This window comes from Agelaius phoeniceus, chromosome 1 (genome assembly GCF_051311805.1).
Source record: "Agelaius phoeniceus isolate bAgePho1 chromosome 1, bAgePho1.hap1, whole genome shotgun sequence".
NCBI lineage: Eukaryota > Metazoa > Chordata > Aves > Passeriformes > Icteridae > Agelaius > Agelaius phoeniceus.
The window spans coordinates 47,034,838-47,050,508 of record NC_135265.1 but is presented as its reverse complement, the minus strand read 5'-3'; the positions used below and the strand labels follow the sequence as shown (position 1 = coordinate 47,050,508).

At 43.4% G+C, this 15,671-nt stretch overlaps 1 protein-coding gene across 1 annotated transcript in view; it reads right to left on the bottom strand.

The window, feature by feature from the left end:
• Positions 1–9,930, bottom strand: part of AVL9 (AVL9 cell migration associated) — a 41,604-nt gene extending 31,674 nt beyond the window's left edge. The window contains exon 1 of the mRNA XM_054638446.2: positions 9,724–9,930. Coding sequence (XP_054494421.2) covers positions 9,724–9,789 — 66 coding nt within the window. The 5' untranslated portion in view covers positions 9,790–9,930. The remainder of the gene's footprint in view (positions 1–9,723) is intronic.
• Between the last annotated feature and the right edge of the window lie 5,741 nt (positions 9,931–15,671).

The window sequence follows — 15,671 nt, the reverse complement described above, 5'->3', positions numbered from 1 at the left end:
TTCAATAATCCTTACAACACATTTAATTTCAAGGATACCAGCCCCTCCTCTCCAAAAATAAAGGCAGAATTATGCTAAATAGAGTATAACTACACAGCAGTAATCAAAAAAACCCAACAGATAAAAATTACACCTACAACTTGATACCTCTTTATAAATAAGTCAGTATTTGTGCTTCACTCTAAGTAGGGATTTCTAAAATCAGTTTTTGCAATTTATTAGTCCTAGCATAGCCAGACCCAGAGAAGAACAGCACAGCAATGACCTTATCTGAATCACCATAACAACTGCAGCATGCAGCCAAATGAAAATCTAAGAGCATTGTTTGTCTTTCAGCACTAAGAACTATTTATTATTCAAATAACAATTGAATTTAAATTACAAACTTCTCCCATTTTTGCACAGCAGAACCAACAGATCAGGATCTGCAAGCTGAAGAGGCCATTCACATGACAATAATGCCTATGCAGTAATATAATGACCTCTAACAGCAGAGTTGTAAATATATGTTATACATTTTTATAAATATGAATATTTGTAACTACTATGTATGATACATGTATATATGCATACAAAAATATATATGAAGAATACATGTAATACATACTTACATAAGTATATTTTAAAATACACTATATACACAAATAGCAACAGCAAAAGAAATCCCTGTATTACCAGGAGGCAGGGCATAGTTGTTTCTATCCTTTCAGCTCCTGAAACTGGTACTTCCTCACATTTCCATACTGCTAAAAAGCCATAGAGTGGCCGCTTACACAAGTTCTAAGGCACCATTTGTAGGCACAATATCACCGTTCAAGTTTGCTTCAAAACCTCTGACTAGGTTAGCAAAGCCCTGACTCTTACTGAGGCCCTTACAAGGTAAAATAACCTGAAACACCAAAACCTTTGTTTTCAACGCCATGCTAGCATGCATTCTAAACACTCTTTCCAATTATTTAACACTTTATTTCTATAGTCATAGAGTTCAAGCCCTATATCAATACTGTGCTTTGGAAGCTTGGCTCTTATTAGTCTCTTCAAAGAGACACACACACTCTTCCCAGAAAGAGAACTTATTACTACTGCAAGCATTCCAGCCAAGGGGACTTGCTAGGGAATTCTGTGCCGTGAAGACAAGATTTATACATTACAGAAAGCAAGAATGCATACAAGATCAATTCTGGCAAGAGAGAGCAGCTTCCCAGATTAAACAAGTGAGGGCACCCCAATCTCTACCCCTAACAAAGATGTCTGTCCAGCCCAGCAGCCAGTGGAGACTGGAGTCAGCAGCAGCCAATTGTTCACCCACAGAGTGGCTCTTAATGCCCATCTTGGTGCCCACTGGCTCTTGATAAGCACACCCAGCCACAAGGACGGTGGCATTTCCCCTCTCCAGGGACAGCACTCACACCTCACATGAGACTCAGGCATGCAGTCTTTCCTCAGCTCGGCTGTGCCGTGGTTCCAAATAGCAAGGAGATGGCAACAAGTTGACAAATGCTACACCGAATCCACCTTCCCCTGGGAAAATCTGAGGACCAGGAGAGCAGGCACACTTCTAAGCACTTGGACTCATGGGTTTAGAAACAGCCATTGAGTGTCACACACCCAGCACCTACTGCTGAACCAACGCAGTCCAAGTGAGCCATCACTTGGTCTTAGGAGCCAACAAGCATTCAGGCTTTTTGCCACAGGACATCTGAGGGGCCCAGAATTGCTCTCAGTGAATTTGCTCCTTCCTCACAAGTTTCAACATCAGAATTACTCCTGAGAGGCAGCAAATCTGGCTCACTACCACGCATGAGGCTGAGAAGGTGCACAAACAGAGTAACACAGTGAAGCACAGAACACACTATTCTGCTCTCAGTGACCCCAAGGAAGCAGGCAGCCAGCCCCGTGTCCTGCCCCCCAGCATGCTCAGACAGCAAGGAACTTGCTTTCACATCTTGTACCCACAACTTTCTTTGCTTTTAGAAACAGCATGCTGCCTAGGGGTATTAATTCAGCACCTCATACAAGCTATAAAATGGATTACCAAAATTAGGCACAGATCATGAATTCAGGTGATATTAGGACAGAGAACACAAAGTGGAGACCTGCAAGCTCCAATTTACTCCTACAGGAGTGACCTCTGTTCAGTGATTTTACAGCTTTGAACCTCCCTCTATTCTACATGTATGTAAATTACATTGCCACCTCTAGTGCTAAGAGCCCAAGCCACTGTTTAAAAACATTCTGAAAAGGTAAATGAAAGGTGCAGCAGAAGTACAGAAATATATGCTTTATTGATTTGGCATTCATTCACTTATTCAAGAGAAAGGCTGAGATTCCTGGCACAGGATATTTAAATAACTAGTCAGATGTTATGACACATACAAAGAACAGACAAATCATAAGATGAAAGTTAAGTATGATGACTATGGGAACCATTACGTAACTGCAAATGGGTATTTAGGAACCTTCTCTCAACTTGCATATCAGGGCAACTATGGAAAAAATATCCAGTATGGAATCCTTCCTTTAGTATGGAATACTTCACTTCCCGGGCAGCACTTCACAGAAGTGACTGCAGGATTATCAAAGTAAAAGGTTCTTTGAAAAATTAGACAAAGAAACAAAATAAAGAAACAAACTAATCAACCATACCACAAAGTTTTTCTTGAACACCGAATACTAAGTATTATATAAGTGGATTCAACCATCCTGCAGAAAATGGAACTCATCATTAACTCTATGCAAGAAATCAGAATCTGCAGTATTGTTTACAGAAGTACATGTGTACCAGCAATTCATTGTGTACTTAAAATTATTAGCACCCCACGCCAATTAGAGTAGCCTTGCAAATAAAAGCTAAAAGCCTCTTTAAAAGTTACAAACTGTTGAGCATAAAATCCACATATTTTAGACAAAAGACTAATCTTTGATACTTGATGTATGCTATGATTAACTTTATTAGAAGATTTCATGCTCATAATGGTCCTTTTAAGTGCTTTAATATTATTAAAGCAGGGAACAAAATCAAAGGAATTGTACTAATGTTTATAGGTTATCATCAATAGAAATAGGAACAAAACACTTCAGCTTGATTCCAGCCTAGTTCCTTTTCAACTTATTTTTGTTTCTGTTGTTCCATTAACAAGATCTTATTTAATCACTAGACCAGATTACCTATTGCATAATACCTGCATACTGTGCTCCCTGAAACAAAGACACTGGGAATTTAACGACAACAAAGCATACACTTCACTCACATGTTTAAGAGCATCAAGCACATCTAAGAGAATCACAGCAACTACTGGAGTGACAAAGATCAGGAAGGGAAAAAAAATAATTCTCCCGTAAAGCAGAGTCTTAGAAGAAAGGCATCAAACAAAACGGAGACTAAGACAGGCTGCAACGTTTTCCCCTGAAACTTCCCACCCATGGAATCTATGGAAGATAACTTCAATATTTCCCTCTTAAAAAAACATGCTACAATCAAGAGTGCAGCAGTCCTGGATACGTAGGCAGTTCACAAAGAGTTGATAAGAAGCACAGACTGACCTTGCTCATTATTTAGACATCTCCTAATCCTCCAAAGTCAAGTCTAAGTTGCCAACATTGCTTAAAGACCACTGCTTCCTAAGCACCTGGGAAAAAGGCCATGTGCATGGAAAAGGCCATGTCAGGTGCCAATTTCTGCAGACCACAACAAGCACCATCTTCCAGAGCTCAAGTATTTGAAGCTCTCAAATGATGAAGATCACATACACAATTCAGGAAGAATTAAAGGACATTCTTCCCTCTAAAGTATTATATTCAGGCTCTTCTCTTAAACTGGGTATCAGCTGTTTCGTTCCTGATCTTAGGTTTCTTTTGCATGCCAGGAAGAAAACCTCTGGTCAGGCAAGAGAGGGGCACTGGTCTTCAAGCACAGTCCACACAAAAACAGTCTCACACAGGCACTCAGACACTACTTTGGAGAAACTGGGCATCACATTTACATTATAAAGTTCAGTACCTTGAATATCCTTACAGCAAACTTTAGGATTCCATGGAAATTTGCCTTTTGGTATTTACAGTAATCCCTTCCCATGTCTGTGGGAGTTTGAAACGTCATTCCCCACAGAAGTACAGAGAAGTGGGTCAAGATACACTGCCGTTATTTCACAGATCAAAGATATCAGGCAAACAAAACCGACCGGCAGCGCGAGCATTCCAGGACACACATGGCACTTCCTCATTTCCCTACCACTCACAATCCAATTTTTTTCCCACAACACAGTAAGAAATGCATATATTAAAGAGAGCCAAGAGTAAAGTGGAATAATTTTAAACTCTTAGGAGGGTACATGAGACAATGGTCACCTGCTGCACAAGGTCAGCAGCGATGTGTTCAACTGCTCAGCTGAGCAAGTGCAGAAAAGCTGGGCCTTGCCCCAAATAAAGTGAGATTCTATGTGGCCTCACTGCTGGTGACACAGTGCCCGAGTTCACTCAGGTGTGATTAGCTTAGAAGCCTTGCAGCATCAGGAGAAGGTAGGGATTGTTGTGGCAGGTCAGGCACTGCAGCAGCAAAAGGACCATGCCCTTCCTCAGCAACCAGCCAGGGGGTTTACAGGAACTTGTGCCGAGCTCTCCTACCCACAAGTTTTTCCAGCTTTGCTGAAATGTTTCCATCCTCTTGTTTACAAATACATCAGCTCTCATTTTAACTCTGCCTTCAAAATGAATTATTTCTAGAGTACTCATGATATTTTAAGCCTTCCTACACCCTCAGAGACTATTATCTCTCTGCTTCTCCATGTAAATAAAGCTTGGAGACAGAGCTCAAGTGACGGTCACAGCACACGTGATCACAACTGGAGAACTGCACCTCAGGACTTTCAGTCTTCTACCATGACTATAAATCAAAGGTCTTTCCATGTATTTTCTAGTTAAGGTCTGTTCCGGTTGCATTTTTGCTAAAGACTTCTATTACAAGGTAGGTAAGGACCTTCCACACTAGTTAATGCTTTCAAAAATTAAAGTGTTGTAAGGCAAATCAGGTGCTTTATCACTCGCTTGTAATGAGAGAAAGTGTTTCATAATTCCAAAAAAAAGCTTTCTCCTTTTTTGCTCTGAAATTACTAGTCACTCACTACTACAGTTCCTCAAAACTACTGAGGAATTTGTTTTCAGCTGCTCCAGTAGAAAGGTACAATTAGTCCTGAAGTCCAAGTCTTACCACCCTACACTGAAGCAGATGAACAGAACCTGCTGCAGTAGGTAATGAGCTGGGCAGCTACAGACACTCCAAAACACATCAGACCATTTCTGTGGCAGACTTCCCTTATTGTCACTTTGTGCTCCAATGCTTTTGTGCCTTGAGTCCTACAGAGCCTGAGAAGTGTGCAGAACTCCTACTACACCAAAACTGTGTGTTTCACATTTATGGGCAAGAGTTTGAGCAACTACATACAATGAAGCACTGCTTTTGCTGTTACATTTTCCTGAGGCCATTCCTCTTATCCATAGCAAAGAGGGATCAAAAAAGGAATTTTTAATGTTTGTCATTTAATTTCAGATGCATAAAAACCATGATTGAATGCATACTGCCCATGAGTTCTGCCCACTGTGGGACATTTACTATTTAATGACTCACTGAGGAAGGTTCCCATAATAAGTCAGCCAGCACATACAAAGCCAAGAAACCTGTCACCATTCCTGCTTCCTGCCAATTGCCATTCCCTTCCTTAATGGGCGTGTTGAAAGTGTTTCAAATACTAGGTGGACCTAGTAGTTTGCAGCCAAGTTTCTCCTCCCATTCTCTGGACACTGCCATAACTACCTCTAATCCTTAGCAAAGAGACAGCAACCAGCACTGTTTGCATATCTCCTTGGATTCACAGTTTAACTCAGTAACAGTAACAGGGGGTCCAAAGAAACAGCATGGCAATCTGCTCATGTAGGCAAACAAAAGCCTGCAGGTCCTCCAAACAGTTTACTCCATACTTGCTAGAGAAAACTCCTCCCAATGTGTTCACAACTTTCAGCGCTTTCGTTTTCAGATAAAAGAAAGCCTTCCCAACAGTGAGTGGCAACTCCCAAGCTTTTAACAACTGCCTGGGTAACTGGATCCCCAGACTTAACAATGCATATATGGAAAAATTCACTTTGTCTCTTGCATTCCAGCAAAAATGACCCACAGTTAAACAGTTACCCTTTGAAGGGAGCATGAGGAACAATTGTGGCACTCGTACTCCCAGTCCAAAGGCACACAAAGATTCTCTGACTCTCCTTCTCTTTCAAAAACAAATGCATATGGATTGTTTTTCAAGTCTGTGAAAGAAAAAGATTATACATTTCCAAACTGCACATCAAAGCCTTTACATGATACACATTTGTTATCCTATAAGTTAACCAATAGGAAGAGCTGTACATTTCAAGTGATCAAGCTTCAGAAGCAAAGACAGCTAATGAAAGAACCTAGCATCAAGAAATCCATAGAAAAGCCTAACTCCACATGCATTTCCTAGTAAGACTACAGAGAACAGAGGTGAGAACAGAAACTGAAAGGAGCCTTCTCAGGCAAACCAGGTGGATTCCTGTTATGCAGCCTAGCTCTATGATCTTTCCATCTTAAACTTTCCAAATTCACTCTGAGTGATGTCCATTTGAGCACTGCTGTAGACCTTTGCTTTCCTGCACTTCACAGTTTCAGATATGCAGTCTGCAGCACATGCTCAGACAGTTCATATCCACTGGTTCTTGTGCCAACACTCATTTAGATTAAACGTCTGGTTTTTCCTCCTCATTGTTAACTTTCCAACAGTTTCTTGGAATGCAACTACATGTAATGCAGTGTTTCAATTAATACTTCAAAGGCCATTATCAATACTTTAAAGGTCATTGAGAGCAGCCCTGTGAAGAAGGATTTGGGGGTGAGGGTTGACCAAAAACTCAACATGAGCCGGCAACGTGCACTTTGCGCACTGTAGCCAACCACAAAGCCAACCACATCCTGAGCTGCATCCTAAGGAATGTGGATGTGATTCACCCTCACTGGTCCTCTTGAGCCCTTGTGTCTGTCCTCTGCAGCTGTTCACCTGGCAAACAGAACCTGTGAAAGAACTACCTCAAAAGCAACCCACCAAAACAAGGCTGGCTTTTCTGGTCACCTCAGTTCCCCATTTCAGCTTACCACAAATGCCTCTGCTTACCAGTTGTGAAGAGGCAGGAGAGGAAAAGGGAAGAATGTTCCCGTACCTACAGAGGTGAATACAGCCTCCAAATCTACTTTGTTAGTCCAGCTAGGGAAGCTCTTCTACACTTTCCTTTAATACAAACTGCCCAGGGACTATCTCATCCAGTTCTGGAAGGGAGAATTCAAATCCCTTTCTCTGAAAAGTGGATCAGAATTTACATGCATTGATAAACATTTTATCACACAATAGCATTACATACATTGTCATTCTTGCCCTCAAATCACACTACTTTGGTGACTTAGCCTTGTTCACATGTGGTCTCATTTCTCTTACAGACATTTCTTCATGTCAATTCCCAAGTTTATACTGTTATTACTTATTCCCATTGCACAACTTCATAAGGCACCCCATTTTTATCAATCCAGTATTCCTTATTGTCCAGCTCTTGCACAACTTTCCAGTTTTCCTTTGAAATACCGATTCCTCAAGTTTGTTTACCATAGTTCAATTTTATGGTGTAAACAATACCAGCACCACTTTTAATCTTGAGAAAAACTTCTTGCAAGTACCTTTCAAACCAGTAGTTCCTCTTCTGACTCAAATCTGTTTCTGCTTCCTCTCCTTCATACTACTCTTTATCCAAGTACCAGCTCTTGCACTAATTCTCTTGTATCTCTCCCTTAAGAATAAGTGCGATCTGTTATCAAGTTCCCAGCAGATTAGAGCTACTCCATTCCTTTCACAGAGAAAGGAATTCAATCACTTATTCTTATAAAAGATGCAGGTCAGTCAAGCATGATCTATCTTTAGCAAATGCACATAGGACCCAGTTTACTTAGTTTCATGTTGTTAATTAATTCTTTCCTTCACAAATTCTCTAGAGTCTTGCATACTACTAATGTCAAACTCATTAGGCTATAGCTGTGCCATTCCTCACCTCCAGCTCTTTTAGGAAACGTTCTCCAGAGTTCAGTAAAAAATCTGCCAAGTCAGAAGTAGGATACATTTAAAATTAGATTCAAGCCTGGTTGTGGTTCTACTGTCACTTTATTCCTGCAGTTCTCCTCCCTGTGACTCAGCTACCTTTTCCCCTTCCCAAACTGCCTTCCTCTCCAGCTTCTCCATGTCATTTCTTGAGATAAAGAAAACTTCAGTTCAGAGGTATTCCAACCTAATTTTTGACAACACCTCAAAATGTACTTCTATAAACATTTTACTGGCAATAAAAAAAAAAAAAAAATCGATGCTACTAATTTATAATTGGGGGTTTGTTTGGGTTTTTGTTCCTTTTTTTTTCCTTGCATTAACACCACTTAATGCGCAATAAAATTAATACACACTCCAGAAGAACAGAAGAAACCAAAGCCTACGTCTTTTCCAAGAGGCCAACAACAAGGAGAGGGCAAAAATATGCTCCACCTCCTACAGATATCCAACTAAGGCTCACCTTGTAACAGTGTTTGACAAGAAAGTGCCTGATAAATATCACAAACCTCACAACCCAGATGATCTAATTACTTCACAGGAACTGATCCTGTGAACATCTATATGTGAACAGCACCCAGACACCCTGAGGAGAAAGGATGCATTTGAAAACCACGCACATCTTTCAGAAATTGAGTTATTGCACCTTAGCCTCTGAGGAATTGTGCTTGGATATTTTGTTGAAGCAATAATTTAATTCTCAGCTACCTTGTATGGAACGTGTTATTGCAGATCAACCCTTGTGTAACAATAGCCATCACATTCATTATGTCTTGGCAATTTTTATAAATGCCAAGAACTCGCTATGGAAGAAGACTCACTGGAAATCCAACATTATTTCTATCTGCTCTTATCATAGCACAGCAACTTTGTGGGCAGCGCAGCTGGGCAACTGCACATCCTGTTTCAAGGGTTAAAAAAAATTAAAACAACCACAAAATAAACCAGCTATGAAATACATGACATAAAATCCTTCTACCTTACAGACCACATGAAGCAGTCAAGCATTTATGACAGCGGGGAAGAGACACGCAAAGAAAACTTAAATCCAGGATAGGCTTATTACCCTGGGGCTGTTTGGTACAAGATATACCTGAGCACTCAGTGATGGGCCGGCAGGGATAGAGGAAGGTAGATTAAAACACCATTTGGAGTCTTTTCCTCAGGATTCTCTGTCTGAACGCATCAAGCACGCAGGACTCGAAACAGATACGGTGCCCCACGGTGCCCCTCACTCCCGGGAGCTCCGCCTCGCTGCCGGCGGAGCGCCGAGGCGGGGCGGGAATGGAGGCAGCTCCATGGCCACGAACTGCGCGGGGCGAGCCGAGTCACGGCCCAGCCAGGCATCCCCCGGCCGGGGAAGGCCGCGGCCAAGCGGGGCCTCGCCGGCTCCCAGCCCCTCCTTCACCGCCCCCTGAGCAGAGCGAAGCCCCCCGGCCCCGCGGGACGCGCCCCTCCGGCGGCGGCTCCCGCAGCCGGGCAGGCGCCGCTCGGCGCGGGGGAGGGGACCGGGGGAGGGCCGGCAGGAAGCAGGAGCTCAGCGGAGAGGCGAGGGACACCCGCACCCCCTCACCTGGCAGCCCTTCTTGTGGTGGAAGCCCACCACCACGATGTGCAGCACTGGGCCCCGCTTCTCCATGGAGCAGCCCGGCGATGGCCGCGCCGGAGGATGCCGCCGTGCCCGGGCTCTCGCTCCGCCCCCCGGGGTCCGGCGGGGACGCAGCCCCGGCCGCCTGCGCTTCCGCACCACCCGGCCCGGGAGGGCGGGCACGGCCCTCAGCACCGCCCTCCGCCCAACCCTCCCGGAGCTCAGGGTTAGCTGGGGTGGGAAAGGTCTCTGCGATCGGCAAGCGCAGGTCCTACAGATGAGTGGCAGCCCAGAAAGAAGGCTGGGGGTTGTCTCAGTACAGTTTAGTCAGGTTGGCGGCTGAAGGTTAAGAGTGAGGAAAAAAATCAAGGTAAGGCTTCCCGCAAGGGGCTAAACCTTCAAGAGGAGGAGGCTCAGGGGCAGCTCATCGCTCTCTACGAGCCCCTGAAAGGAGGCTGTGGCCAGGTGGGGCCGGCCTCTTTTACCGGGCCTGCAGTGAGAGAGCGAGAGAGAATGGCCTTAAGATGAAACAGGGGAGATTCAGATTACATATTAAAAAAAAAAAAAAAAAAAATCTGTTTTAGTGTGGTCGGGCATTGAAACAGGCTGCCCGGGGAGGTGATGGGGTCACCATCCCTGGGGTGTTTATGAGGCCTCTGGCTCTGGGTGATGTGGGTTAGGTGTTACAGTGGCAGTGCTGGATGGACACATGGACTGGATGATCCTGAATGTCTCTTTCAACCTTGATGATCATTCTGAGATTCTGTAAACATGTCTTAGCATACCTGAGAAAGAAGGCAGTTCAAAGACTTGTACAAGACTATGGGCAAATTCAGTGTGAGAGAAAAAAAAATAATTTAAAACTGTATCTTAGTGAACTCACACCATGCCACCTCTTTAACACCTTTTTTGTGATTCAATTGACTGCTTGAATCAACAGCATTTGGTAGAGGCTGTACTCTTAATAATTAAAATTCTCTGGGGAAATGGAGGAAGATAATAAAAGAGTAGTGCTTAAAGAAAATCTCATCACTAACACAGTACCCAGGGGCTCAAATTATAACAATACAGCATGTAATCACACATGTTTTTCAGCTTCAACAGAAGTGTTATAGGAAACATATACTGTAGGGAACACAGGATAAACTACAAGGAGCAATCCTTCTGGCAAAGGAATGGTTTCTTATTAGTATTAGGCTCTAACTGACAGTTTACTATCATTTAAAACTAGAAAATTGCATGCAATATTGGCCATTATCTCCTGCAGTAATGAGATATCCCCCCCCAAAGATTCATGTGAGTGTTTATGGTTCATTCTCATTTCATTCAGGAAAGTGCAGTCTGGCATCACTCTTACTGTTATGGATTATGCATTATAGAGGCGTCTCAGTGATACTACTGGATAATGGTGGCTTATGGCTTCTCTGAATAGATTATTAGATTTTTTTTTACTGCTTGAAATTCTCTTTCCTGCTAAAGCAATAAAAATGTTGAACTTACAGCGTCAGCCTAGTCTAGGAAAACAAACTAGTTGACATAATCTATGTTGTTTTCACAGTTCACACTGTGTGCATTTATGAGAAAGAAAGGCAAGTGAGAGCTACTATGAAACAGCTCTCAGAAAAGTCTCAGAATTTTCCTAAGGGAATTTTCTTTCTCCATGCACAGCTAACAGGTAGCAATGAAAACTCAGCCCTACAGTTCTTCTGTTACTCAGATCATTTGCTAAAAAACCACCAGCTATAATATCATTTCCATAGTAATAGTAATTTGTTACTCATTCCAGTCACAGCAATAAGGCAGAGTTCTCAGTTGATGTGCGGTGAGACTTCTAGAGATGGATAACCTTTCCCTGGGCAATACAATAGTTTGTGTCTGCAAGTAACACCAGAGCTAAGCAGTGCCCATGGCAACTTATGGCTCCCCTCTATTTGTTTAGTATAGCCCAGCTTCCCAAAGAACAAAGCTCTGAATTTGTGGAGACAAGCATGTGAATAAAAAATAAATGTCCTTTGCTTTCTGTTGAAGAAAAGCATAGATGAAATCCTGGCATGGATCTGAGGTTTGTATCTAATTTCTTCTGAATGGCAAGCTCACTTCACGTTGGCAGTATGTTTTCTTTGAAGCTCTTATCCAAAATGAATGCAGTAATTCCCCTAGAAAGTTAAAATAATCTTTTTTTTTTGCCATCAACAAGACCAAATGTAATTTGAATTGTACATTTAGTTGCATTAGGGCACCATGATGTAGGAGGTAGTGTTCCAAACAGGCTTCTCCGTGGAAAATACTGTATTTGATCCTGTGGGAATGATGGTCTCATTCTCATGAGATTGATAGGACTCTCAAGCATGCAAGCAAAAGAGGGGAGCTTGGATTGTTAGGGAAGTTTGCAGAAAAAAAGGCAATGTGTCTTCTCCTGCAACTTTAAAGAGGCTTAGATTTGGATGGCAGAAACATTGCTCTCAAATCCTGACTGTTCTCCCCACACAGGACAAGACAATCTCTTGTCCTGGCCACTGTTGACATTTTCACTGCCCCGGGGTCCCCGCTCACTTTGGCTGGTAGGGCTTGCAGACCTCTAACTCCTGCTTCTTCAGGTCGGATGAGCCATGTTTGAAGAAGATAACTGGTCAGAATTGTTTCCTTAGAAAATATTGGTTGTGAGTAGTAAAGCCGAGATCTGTCCCGGTGGGTTGTGAGGGGAGCAGACAAGCTTGAGACCCAGGTGCAGCTGTTAATTATTTGTGAAGTAGACACTGCTCTTTGGGGCTCCTGATCCAAATGCTCCCCCTCCAAATACAAGCCATGAAAGGTGATAATTTTGTTTGTAATTCTGTGCTGTTTTCCTCAGAACCCCATTTCTGCCCTGGTGTCCTTTGTGGAAGCTCTGGAGGTTGGCAACAGCAAGCACAAAAACCCTTATCACAACCTAATGCACACTGCAGGTGTGACATGGATGGTCTGTTATCTCCTTTTGAAGACTGACATAGCAGAGTGCAGGAGACAGCTAAAGCCAGATAACACTGACAGGAACGGATTGAAGGCTTAAACAAAAAGAAATAATGAGCATATGGTACATTCCCACAGTGGTTGTCAAGACAGACAACAAATATCTTTGAAGGTGGGCTAGAGAAATTGAAAGCAGACAGATTCCAGAATGATGATCAGCCACTACAGTTTGGGCTTGGCTGGCAGCTCAGAAAGTTGCTGGTCCACTCAGTGGGGAGGGTAAATGGTAGTGAAGGCTCAAACTGCCCAGGATACACATGTATCTCGTTCTGTTCCTTTTCTTACTCCTGGTTATTGCCACAGCCAGAAAAGGAAACAAAATGCTTTTTGGTCTGATCCTGTGTGACAACTTTTTGGCACCTGTTATTAGTTTTATCTTTTCCCAGCATCTAATTTGCCCTTGGTCCCTGCATTGGCAGAAGTGTAGGGGCAAAGGTATCAGTGAAAGGGAGGTTCCTCTGTTCACTGTTTTGTGCTGTTCTCTTGTTACACCTTGGCCATTCAGGGGTTGCTCTCTTTGTGGCTGGTACCTGAAAACATGCACTTCTGTTCTTTTGTGCTTCATTTCACTGGGGTCTCTTTGCTAATGAGTGTGCAGAAGCAGCCAAGGTAAGCACTTCCAGGTGAAGGGATCTTTGCAGAACAGAGCAATGGTATCATCAAGGCAGATGAACCCAGATCAGCAGAAGCTGAGGCTGTTACTACAGCTCAAGCCTTCTTGAACATCCAGTCATTCCATTCATGCCCAGTCATTCTAAGCTCTGTAGCAAGGAACAGCTGAAGAAGAGGAATGAGAGAAACCCACGGCTGAACGTGCTTTGGCCCAACAAGATGCCAACACTGTCTCTTAGATGGGCTATATAAAATCCCCATAAAAGTTGCCAGTCAACATCACTGGTGGCAATGTGTGTTGGTAACACCTTTTTCTGCACAGCTTGCTGAGGAAGCTGAAGAAGTGATGCTGCCAGTGTGTACCATGTGGTGGAGCAGAGGACAGAGAGGTGCAAGCTCACACGGCATAGCACAGCTCCTGACAGGTATTTTAGGCCTGTTTCAAGTACTGTAGAGCTGCTTATGCTCAGGAACAGCCTTTGTGCATATGGTCTGTCTTTGTGCACTCCCTTGGTTGCCACATGGATGTTGTTCTCAGTTATGAGGACAGACCAGGATGCCCTTCCCTGAGGGCATGCTCCAGGGCCTCCTCTAAATATGTCCTGAGTCTCCTGTCTTGAATGTAGACACCACCTGTGCCTTGTGTTTACTGAAAGAGATTTGGAAGGAGTCAGACTTTATCTGTCTCAAGAGTTGATCCAAACGATTTTGATGGAATTTTGTCACTTGTTCCTGATTGTATCTGAAGTAAATAAAAATTAAGTTAGATTTTCCACCAATAGAGCTGCCTACTCAAAATGGCCCATTAATCCTAAATTGCTCACTGCTGCTTTTAGGGCCATTAGTTAATGAAAATGCACTGCAGGCTGTAGTCAGTAAGACAAATACAACGTTGAGGACTGGAAATTGCAATGGATCCCATTTTTCCCTTTCAAACTTTGGAAGAAGGGCAGTTTTCCCTTGGGGCTACTCTGTTTCAGAAAGTGCCTGGATGGAGCAGCTGCCCAAGTGCAGCAGCCCTCTGCCTGTGTGTTTTCCAAACAGCCTTTTCCCAGCTTGCTGCTTCCTGGTCTGTTCATCATTTAGCTGTGTCATTCCAGTGCTCTGCTTTCACCACTTGTCCAGATATGGAAGGTGATACCAGCTTTTGAAGTGTCCTCTGGTGTTATGGGAGGAGGCCATTACATCCCTTCTTCCTGTTTGTAATGGGACTGATTCAATGATCAACATTTCCTCTGTCTGTGGCTCATTAATACTGCATCTCTGCTGTGACAGATCTGGTCTCCTTCTGCAGGCCTTGAGGACAATTAATGGACAAAATCCATAATTTCAGTGTTTAGTTGCACCTTTTATTTGCACTGGAAAATTCCAAGCTCTGTCAAAACATTACTTTTGTCCTCTCCTTAGGTGCAATCAGGGTTCAATACAGCTGGCCACCTCAACGGGTTAGACTTTTTCCATACACTCAGCTGATGGATGCCAGGTTGTTTTTCTGCATTTTATAAACTTTTTGGGTGATCCAGGTGAAAGACTCTGGTGACAGTTACCCCACCTGGGGTACTCCAGCACAGGAAGGACATGGACCTGTTGGAGTGAGTTCAGAGGAGGACCACTAAGATGATCGGAGGGATGGGGCACCTCTCCTTTGAGGAAAGGCTGAGAGAATTTGGGTTACTCAGCCTGGAGAAGGCTTTGGGGTGCCCTAGTTATGGCTTTCCACTGGAAAGGGAGGGAGCTCCTGAAGGGAGCCTACAAGTTCTTGTAGCGACAGGACAAGGGAGAACAAGTTCAAACTGGAAGAGAGTAGGTTTAGATTAGTTTTTAGGAAAATATTCTTCTCTGTGAAGGTGATGAGGCACTGGAACGGGCTGCCTAGAGAAATTGTGGAAGAGAGACTTGTTATGTCCCAGTTCTGGAAGTGTTCAAAGCTGGATGGGGCTTTGAGTAACCCGGTCTAGTGAAATGTGTCCCTGCCCATGCCACGGGGGTGGAACTAGATGATCTTTAAGGTCCCTGTCAACCCAAACCATTCTATGGTTCTGAGCTGTCCTGCTGACATGCTAATGCTTTGCAAAAATCCGTGTTTAGTGAAAAAGCCTTTGGGAAAAAAAAAATCTTAGGTGGTGTAAATAAACGTGGGATATTTCCCATCGCGCCTAAGTGCCCCTACCGCTTCAGCAGCTCACTGCTACACAGTACAGTTTTCCAAACTGCACCTGAGCACGTAGGAAACACAAAGGTAAAGTTGAAAAATAAAATAAAATAAAAAAACAGCTGCTTTAGCTGGCTCGGCGGCGCGCGGGTCACGTGGG